The sequence below is a fragment of the Papaver somniferum genome, unplaced genomic scaffold, assembly GCF_003573695.1.
Source record: "Papaver somniferum cultivar HN1 unplaced genomic scaffold, ASM357369v1 unplaced-scaffold_128, whole genome shotgun sequence".
NCBI lineage: Eukaryota > Viridiplantae > Streptophyta > Magnoliopsida > Ranunculales > Papaveraceae > Papaver > Papaver somniferum.
Genome location: NW_020621936.1, coordinates 2,159,655 through 2,169,019, shown reverse-complemented (window position 1 = coordinate 2,169,019; position 9,365 = coordinate 2,159,655). Strand labels below are relative to the sequence as shown.

Below are 9,365 nucleotides of genomic sequence, written 5' to 3'. Positions count from 1 at the left end.
TTAGGTTTGTTTCTATATTGAAGTGGATTTTCGTATCTAGGTTTGATAGAGTTTAGGAAAGAGTTTAGTATCCTGATAGGAGACTTATACTTGGTGGCCAAGTTTGTGTTCTTTATATATAGGACTAGAATTGTAGGTTTATAGGAATCCAGCCTAGAAGAGTGGTAAATCCTTGTGCCTAGAATTTTGGTATCTTTTGTAAGGAGGGTCGAGCGCTACCATGAAGGTCACTATTGGTGTGAGAGCAAAGCTTGTCTAGAGAGGATTTTGGTGTTCTGGTGTTTAAGGCCAAGTTTCTAGTGTTTCTATGTTTCTCCTCTGTTATTAGCAACCATGAAGAAAGTGTAAAAGAGAAGACATGAGGCTGGTTTAGAGAGTTGGATTCTATGGTTTCTTCAATGGTGTTCTCGGGTATGTCTTGTTAACTCTTTGGGTCTTATCTGGGTTGGTTAAAGAGCATGTAATGATCTTGGTTTGTAATGGAAGTTTTTCTGGTGGTGTTTGTTGGCTGTAGGATGTAACATGTAAAGGTGAACAACGTATATCTTGTGTTGTGATTGTGTGTGCTTCTTTATCTTTTGTCTTTCCTATTATATTTCCCATGTTTAATTCAAATCACCAATTACCCTTTGTGATCATGTGTTCTGTTGTGCTCTGGGTGCCAATTTCACTAAAAAACATACATTTTTCCATGAAATATATTTCCGAGAATGAGGATTGTTGTAATTCTTCCACCAATAACTTCTCTAAATTCTGTCCATTTGATGAATTTTTGTTTCACGTAATTTAAAAACCTGCATTTGATACATGGCTATGGTGCTCGGAACAACATTCACTTGAGTAGTTTTTCCAGCTTGATTAACAATTTTACTCTGCGAACCCTGCAACTTATTGTACATGTTATCAATAATACTTGTGTCTGGATTTGTGCTTCATAATAGGTATACCCAAATATTTTTCTCCAAGTCCTTTCATACCAAGAATTCCAGTTACTAGACTTATGCGCATTACAAGTGTGTTTACCAAAAAACAAAGTAGATTTCTGCATATTTATCACCTGATCTGAAGCTTTCCAAAAATGTAAAGAAAGTGTTGAAGATGTCCATCTGAGAAGAATTAACTTGAAAAAATAACAAACAATCATCTGCAAAAAAACAGATGATTGATTGAAGGACAATGGTGATTAATTCTAATTCGTGATGACCAGAATCAATACTAAGCTGCAAAAGTCGAGCAAAAGCTTCCATGATGAAAATAAATAAATAGGAAGAAAATGGGTCTTCTTGACGGATACCCCGATGTTGATGGTGGATTTTAGTTCAGGATTAAAATTGTAAAACCAAATTTAATGAGCTGCCATCCTGCAAAGGATAAAGTCGTGTGCTGACATCCTGCAAAGGATAAAGCCATTTGATAAGCGATGAGCGCAGAAAAACTCTCTGTTGATGGTGGATTTTAGTTCATGGCTAAAATTGTAAAACCAAAGGAATTTGCTGACATCCTGCAACGGATAAATCCATTTGACAAACGATGAGCGCATAAATCCTCTCGTTTTATTTGAAGCAATTCAATAGATATACAGAATTCGCTCAGAATAGTGTATGTAGCAACAATCCCAAATATTCAATGTATTTATAACATTATTAATTAATGCATGAGTTGCCTTGTATTTCCTATGTTGTTCTCAGCAGGACTCTCATTATTGGTGCGGCATGACGACTGAGTATTTACTCTCAGCAGAGTAACACGAATCTCCAAGTGTCAATAGTGAGGTATGCACGAAATACCTGCAGGCCATACCATTCTCTAACCAAGAGAACCCTGTGTCGGTGCACTTATATTAGCCCGATCGAGCATGTTTAATTCCCTAAGGGAAATCTGGACTGTCCATGTCAGTATCAGAAACGATCACGACCACGCAAGTTGGCCGCATAATTTAACTAGCCTAGACGAACCCTAACAGGAGCAGTCAATCACCGTGATGTTCACCGGCGGGCCCTCCTATGCCCTAGCCGGTCGAACACCACGCTATACCCCTAACGCCTGTCAAATGCCGTCCCCAAAGAGGGATGGCCGTGTTTCTTTGGGGAAGACTCAAGCGAGCAAGACCGCTCAAAGCAGTCTTAAAATCATCATGACCGTCCAACTTCACCAGCCTGGTTGGACGGATTAGATCATCCCACAATTGATCAGTGAAGCACTAATGCACACATTAGCGGGCCCACTCCTCATCCACCTGATCGGTTTTCTCACGACCTAGCCCTAGAGAAATGAACGCTTGCTCGAAGTGTGGCTGACGTGATGCTTAAAGGGACGCAGAAAAACCAAGTGTTGTCACAGTATCCAGAAAATACCCAGAACTAATAGCTTACATTGTGCAAACTAGTTCAACATTCTGATACAATCATAAACAGCCAATACCTTCACAATCTCAACACCTTCTTCGCTTCCCTCCCTAAGATCAACGCCATCTCCTTCACTTTGTGACCAAAGCAAGTCTGGAGCGACCATTTCTTGGTTTAGGCCAGAATTGTATAGATTGATCTCTCGAATCAAAAGCACTCCCGTGCAGTGCATTTGTTTAGGGTTTAGATTCGTTTGTCATCCACACACACCCAAATTTACCAAAAACAGTAGAAACAATTTTCACCCACAAACACCCGAATCGTAGAAAAAGTTGAAGTACGACTACCATTAATAAGAATAGAGATATTTGAAGTAGATATACATTGTTCAATCAAAGTAATCTGGTCATTACGAAACCCAATTGCCAAAAAATAGACAACAAAAAATACCTCCCTGTCGAATGTTTTCGACATATCAAACCTATCAGAGCCTGCTTAATCCTTTTAAGTTTCATACTATGCAGGATCTCATGAGCAATAAAGATATTGTCATGGAAATGTCTACATGTGATAATAACAGTTTGAGTAGGAAAAATAATGTCTGTCAAAAAGAGGTTTAAGAAGGTTAACTAAAAATTTTGAAATAATTTTGTAGCTAACATTAGACATATTGGTTGGTCTGTAATCAGCAGGGGTTTTTGGGTTTTGTATTTTAGGAACTAAAACTTGATAGGTATAATTAATGACTTTAAGCATATGTTTATATGTTTTCCATTTTAACTAAAACTATGTTAAAACAATATTTTAATAAAACACTAGTTAATTTTTGGTTGTAGTTTCATATAGGAAATGGAGTCGCAAGGTAGATACGAAGCCGCAACTGGCAAGCCATTCAAATTGTACGAATGTTATTTATTCCTGAAGCTGAGGTTGCCCGATATGGTATGTCGTGATTCTGGTGAAGATGGTGATGAAGACTAGTACCGCTACGCCGGTCGTAAAGGTTTTGCGGGTAAACCTCTGAAAAACCCTCCCGAGACTACACTCGGTCGTTAGGAACACCTAAAGGTTTAAAGGTTTAATGCACGGGCAAAGTGCAGACGCATTGCTTGCGACGGTGAGCGAGGTTTAATTTTCAATAATTATTAAGTGTACTACGTTGTGTTGTATCTGAATAAAATGAATTTCTTTACGCGTATTTCTCAATCATCGATCTTAATACGACTTATCGACTCACTGTGTATGCTACACCCCGTTAGGTAGATTGCCATTCTAAAAAATGGTCAGCACAATGTCCCCTAAACACGCCGATCCAACACAACGGAAAAATTCGTATAACAAGAAATCTCGGAAACGTCTACCACGGCCTGGTGTAAAAAGAGTGTCAAGAATTTGTTGGTTAATGAAACTGAAAAAATGTCGACGGGGTGTAAACGGAAAAAAAAGTCAAGAAACAGACAATGGGTAGCCGTTTTCTAAAATACAAAAACGGTTAATGAGTAGCCGTTCCTCTTGAACGGTTAGTTAACCGGGTTTTTTTTGAAGAACAGATGATGGCTGGCCATTTTCACCTTTTTGAGAACGGATAACCATTATCTGTCACGGGAGTCTTCCCGCTGGGATTCTCACAGAGCACGGAAGGGGAGAGGAAAGAGGTGCTTTAGACTACGGTTTTTTTAGCTGGGAAGAGCTTGGGAAGCTCCATAAGACCCGGTCTAAGCATGACTAGATGCCGGAGTCGGAGTCAGAAAGTGACAGCATCGACACAGCATTCTAACTGCGGTATAGGGAAGCAAACACGTAGGATTCTGAACGATAAGGCCCTACCTGCACCAGATAGAACCTTGTGAGAAAGTTTAACCATGCCTAGACTCCATGTACAAAAGGCGCAAACATATAAAGGAACATGTGGCCGCTGCAAGACGTGTACCCTTTTCATCAAATCCGGAAGAAGGAAAAAAAAGAAGAAAAATCATAATTCCAACCAGAGAATATTCATGTGTCAAGTTACAGATACAACGGCATCACTACGCCCAACATACTGTGAAACAGCTCAGTAACACAACCTACGGTTTTACAAGGATAGCAAACTCAAAACTATAGCGAAACCAAAATGTGAGTGTAAACATCCCCAAGTATTCTCCACGAACTCCAATGCATCCAATGACTATTGAAAGGGAAACAAAAAAACCCTATATTGGATAACATGAAAAGCTTTGACAAGATTAAAAACATTTACAGGCATACTATCTCTCTATACATAGATAGAATCTAAGAGAAAATATTGCCTAACTTAGATTACTGAACGCAAGAGGGAAGTGACGAGAAGTAATAAGCTCAATTGGGCAGGTAACTGCAATTTGTTCATAAACCATCTTGAGGCAGTTGAGGGAGTAGTAGTTCTGCCAGCAACCGCAGGAGCAACTGCATGTTTACCGCCACCTGTACTCTGCTGCTCATTTGTTGGTAATGGGTTCTCTGGTTTATCTTGATAGGAGGTACCTTCTGTATTACTGAGATCTTGACCTGTACGTGAACAATGACAGACTAGGCTCAGATCACTGCTTTCAAGGAGCGAATTCGGATTTAACGTGGGTTAACGAAATATTCCTATGTGATTAAAAGAATAAAATCATGATCACATCAGATTGTCCACACCAATTACTTAGCCATTCTTGCTCATAAATGCAGTGTCTCCGCAAAATTGTAGCACTTACACGGGAGGTCAAAGCACCTTATAAAATGAGAATGGCAAATGTACGCTACTGCAGACTTACTAAATGTTTGATATGGTTGAACTATAATTATTAATTAGACTAAAGATGTGCAGACTGAAGGTGTGTCTTGACACTGCCAAATCTCATTAAAATCTGTCATCATTTACATGTTAAAAGTAGCAACTTCATGGAGCTTTATGACCCAAATTCATATCTAAAGTCCAACACTAACAAAATTGATAATACCGTTGTTAACTGTGAAATGGTTATCAAGTCCTAGCTAATATTATCAAGAATAGATAGAAGCACAGATACTCACAATTGGAACGTGACCAGTGCAGGTTCAACTTTTCCCTGTCAAACACTACACGGTAACCCGTCATAAAGTTCTCTGCAAAAAAAATGTAATTAATGATCAGAAAAAAAACTTGGATGCAGAGAACAAAAAGGGATTCCAAAAGGCAAAATTTTCAACTTACGGCCAATGATGCCGTAATTTATTGCTGATGGTTGTATGGCCAAACAAAAGCCAGTAACCTCCTGTAGCGAAAAATTAAGAGTACTTGAGAATTCAACTAGTAAGTTAGAAGCAGTGCATGTATAAATATAAATACTGTACAGATACATCATGGTCTAGTACTCGATATTTTAGTGATCTGTGTTTTAATTTCGAATTAAACAATTGATAATGGCAGTCTAATATGCTTCTCAAAAAAAATAAATTGTTATGATTATGGCAGTCTAATATGCTTCTCAAAAATTCATCCAGAATGATCCAAAATCCATTTCATATGCCCCACCATATGTGCATGTGATTATGGGAAAGCAATACAAATATGAGAAGGGTATTCACCTCATTTTCGTAGATAAGAAAAACAGGATTGTGGACCTCAAAGCTGTTGTTATGAGGAAACATCAAAGACAAGGTAGGAATCTTGTGCAACCCCTCTGAACTGTTCAACACGAGGCAAACACAAGTTACCTCAAAAAGGAGCATGCAGGAACGTTCTGAAACTTCTTACCAACATCTAACAAACATCATACCCGGTCTCGTAGCAATACTCCCAAGGGGATCCTTCATAACTAGACCTTTCAGTACTGATTTTCTTGTCAAACTATCAGTAAGGATAACGAATAAGATGGTAATTGAACCAAACTAAAGAGAAACAGATTTCAGCCAAGGAATTGTGATAAAAGAACTACCTCCGAGACGACTTCCCCATATACTTTCTTTGGAAGGAACGTGAATGACGTGCCACTATCAACCTGTGCTTCGAACTTAGTTTGCTCCAGACAAGAACTCCCTATGCAACAACCCTCTACTCCAACCATGTAGGCATCACTGAATATAACAAAAGCCAAATTAGTCAAAGCATAACTGTTGACGTGGACAACCAACGGTAATCTAATGCACATGTTTCATATAAAGTTGTCAAGACTGCCATACATTTTCCCATCCAATGGCAAGAAAGATGTGGATTTTTTAGATGCAGCTCCTTTGTCCCCAAAGAAAATTCGACCAGAATCATCATCATCAAAGCACATTGAGAAAGAGTTTGGTGCCAATCCAGCTTTTGCTAGAGAACTTAGAATTGAAATGTCCCCTAGTCCCAATCCCATTACACCATCAGGAGCAACTCCGTCCAAATATACACCACTCTGTTTTCTACCACACCTGTGTGATGAAAAGACCCCTGACTTAGTACTGACAAAATTAAAATACTTATCAAATCAATAATCATAGTCTAAGAAAATACTAACATTAGAATTGAGAACTTCAACATATACAACTGTAGATAGAAGACAAAATAGAACACACCCTATGATGACTGGAGCTTGCACCAAACTCTTTGATGCATGACCACTGCTTGAGGCCAAGTGTAGTGTATCTTCGACTAGCAACCCAGAACTCGAGGTATTATCTGAATAATAGTTAGCAATATAAGGACAGGGTTGCTTTGGGGTTTTGCAATTGGAACCCAGCTGACACAACTCATTGCTGCAAGATACGTGCTTGCTGGTGCTTGACTCAGATGGGCTATACTCACTCAAATCTCTATCCTGCATAATAGATGCTCCTACCAGGGAGCACCTGCCAATCAATCATTGGAAATAAGTGCTAAACCTGTTACCAAGTCTTAGCATGAAACCCTAAAACTTGATGCATCAGGAATCCTGAATTATGTTTATGAGCAGAGTGATAACAAATTTACTAACAATGATCTGTTAAAGGTCTATGGATTACATGATGGCAAAGTAACAATCCAGAAGCACGGGGATTTTCTTTTTGTAGCAGATTCATAGATAATAGCAAAGTTACAATTGAGTAGATGCTGAGGGTTATAGTTACTTTGAGATGCAAAAAGGTAAAGAAATCCAAATTTGTTACTTCCCAACCTGATAAAATTGTTTATACACAAATTATAAACATCATTTACAAGCACCATTCCTTCCTGAATGAAACATACTTGTGCAACACATATTTATTCTAGTACGAATCTATAAAGTTGATGAATAAACCATGACAAATCTCTATATGAAGATGGTGTTACTCAAGCTTACCGGTTTTGTTGATGAAGTGCATTAACAAGTAAATTACAGCTTATCAAATAACATTTATGAAATAACTAATAGCCCTCACTTTGATTACAGCAACTTGGGTCGCAAAAAAATAATTAACAAAAAATGTATATGGACAATCATTTTCTTATTTGAACAAAATCAAGAAAGAAAGTACAGTTGATTTGCATACCAGACTACTGTAGTGACTAGCAGAAAGTGGAGCGCATTCTATGCAATCACATGGAACCCATAGCAAATCACTACCAGCATCCAAAGCAACAAGAAATGAAACATTTGGTGTTCCAATATCAATCCATGTATAATGTAACCTATCCAACAACAACCATACACATGTATAAGAATTTGAAATTTACAAGTCTCCTACTATGCCCATTGAACCCTAGCTGTTCTAACTAAATTCAACATCCAGATACACAACATTTAAGCAAATCTTACAAAAGTAGCTAAAGAAGGAAAAAAAAACTCACCAGCCAAAGTCATCTCCAAAGGAAATAGTTTTACTCCCTTGAGATGGAAACAAGAACTGATATTCAGCTCCAAGTTTCATATTCTGTCTCTGATAATCATTACCCACTAATAACCGATAATAATCTAAACTCTTACGTTTCGGCCATGAACTTAACATTTTATCTCCCCCATTTTTAGAAACCCTAAATTCTTTCATTTCATCAGAGAATCTATGAATAAGCTTCGATGTAAAAGTAGCAGCGACAACTACTTCACTCAAATCAGTAAGAACAAGAGCAGTCATTACTAGACAAATCAGTAACCGAGTCTCCATAACTAGTTCACTCTAAATAATTCAAAATAGACTTCACTCTCTTCACATTCTAGTGTTTTTTCACGTCGATTAGATAAGATGAACTTATAGATTTTGTAGCGGTAAACTAGATGGTGAAGATCTAAGCAGCTGAGTGTAATTTATGGAGAAATGGAGATCTAGGGTTTTATGCTAGAAAGCTTTTTTTGGTTGGAGAATTAATAATGAAAGTATACTGAAAAAGCAGAAAAGGAAAGTGTTCGCGTTTCCAACCTCTGTTGTGAATGAACACTACTAGAGGAATTTGCGCTGAGACTGCTACTTTACGCTTGTGCGCATGGGCCTTGGATAATCCTTCCTTCGGAACGATTAACAATGTTGTAGCCGTTTATGAAAAGTTGAAAACGGTCGTAATAACGTTTTGACTATTTCGAATCCCCACTTTTTCCAAATCCCATCCAAAAAATTAATTTTTTTATAACTTATCTAAAATAGGTGAACAAGACTCACTCTATGAAAATGTATTGGTAACTTTTATCTTCATCCCTAACCATCTTCTTCTTCTTGTCTAATCCTAAATCTCGTAAATTACCTCTATAAATCTGTGCAACTCATGCTAGCACCACCGCGCCACCTTCGTATTACCACCACTATTTCTAAAGCTTGTACTGTTTATAAACACAATCAAGTAATGGTTTTGTAATCAAAATGAGAACGGCAAGAAGTATGGTTAATCGCATAACTGGAACTTATTTTTTTCTTTCTTGAATGAACATTAGATTTTGTATCGATGCGTTGAACAAAGTGTTTTTCTTTTTATAATTGCTTCACTGTTTCAATTGGGTTTTCATATTATCCCCAAACCTAACAGTTTCACATTAATGGATTGTTTGGTTTCATATCATGTACGGAAAAATAAAATAAAGGGAGAATAGGTTTAGCGATCCGATCTCAGAACCG

The 9,365-nt window shown here is 37.8% G+C and overlaps 1 protein-coding gene across 1 annotated transcript; it reads right to left on the bottom strand.

Annotated features, from left to right (window-relative positions):
- Positions 1-4,298: 4,298 nt before the first annotated feature.
- LOC113331984 (aspartic proteinase-like protein 1) lies at positions 4,299-8,943 on the bottom strand. The gene is made up of 10 exons (XM_026578639.1): positions 8,113-8,943; positions 7,815-7,953; positions 6,882-7,123; positions 6,510-6,737; positions 6,266-6,404; positions 6,107-6,177; positions 5,916-6,015; positions 5,542-5,602; positions 5,382-5,453; positions 4,299-4,871 (listed from the first exon to the last, which is right to left on the bottom strand). The coding sequence occupies exons 1-10, from the start codon at positions 8,424-8,426 to the stop codon at positions 4,639-4,641; spliced, it is 1,599 nt and encodes a 532-aa protein (XP_026434424.1). The 5' UTR covers positions 8,427-8,943; the 3' UTR covers positions 4,299-4,638.
- Positions 8,944-9,365: the final 422 nt, after the last annotated feature.

What these genes read in the sequence shown, in the direction of transcription:
- LOC113331984 (XM_026578639.1), bottom strand. Translation starts at nt 8,426, where the DNA reads ATGGAGACTCGGTTACTGATTTGTCTAGTAATGACTGCTCTTGTTCTT. An exon ending in ATGGGGAAGTCGTCTCGGAG is followed by an intron (nt 6,178 to 6,265) that starts GTAGTTCTTTTA and finishes CCTTACTGATAG; the next exon opens with TTTGACAAGAAAATCAGTAC. An exon ending in AAATTACGGCATCATTGGCC is followed by an intron (nt 5,454 to 5,541) that starts GTAAGTTGAAAA and finishes TTTTTTTTGCAG; the next exon opens with AGAACTTTATGACGGGTTAC.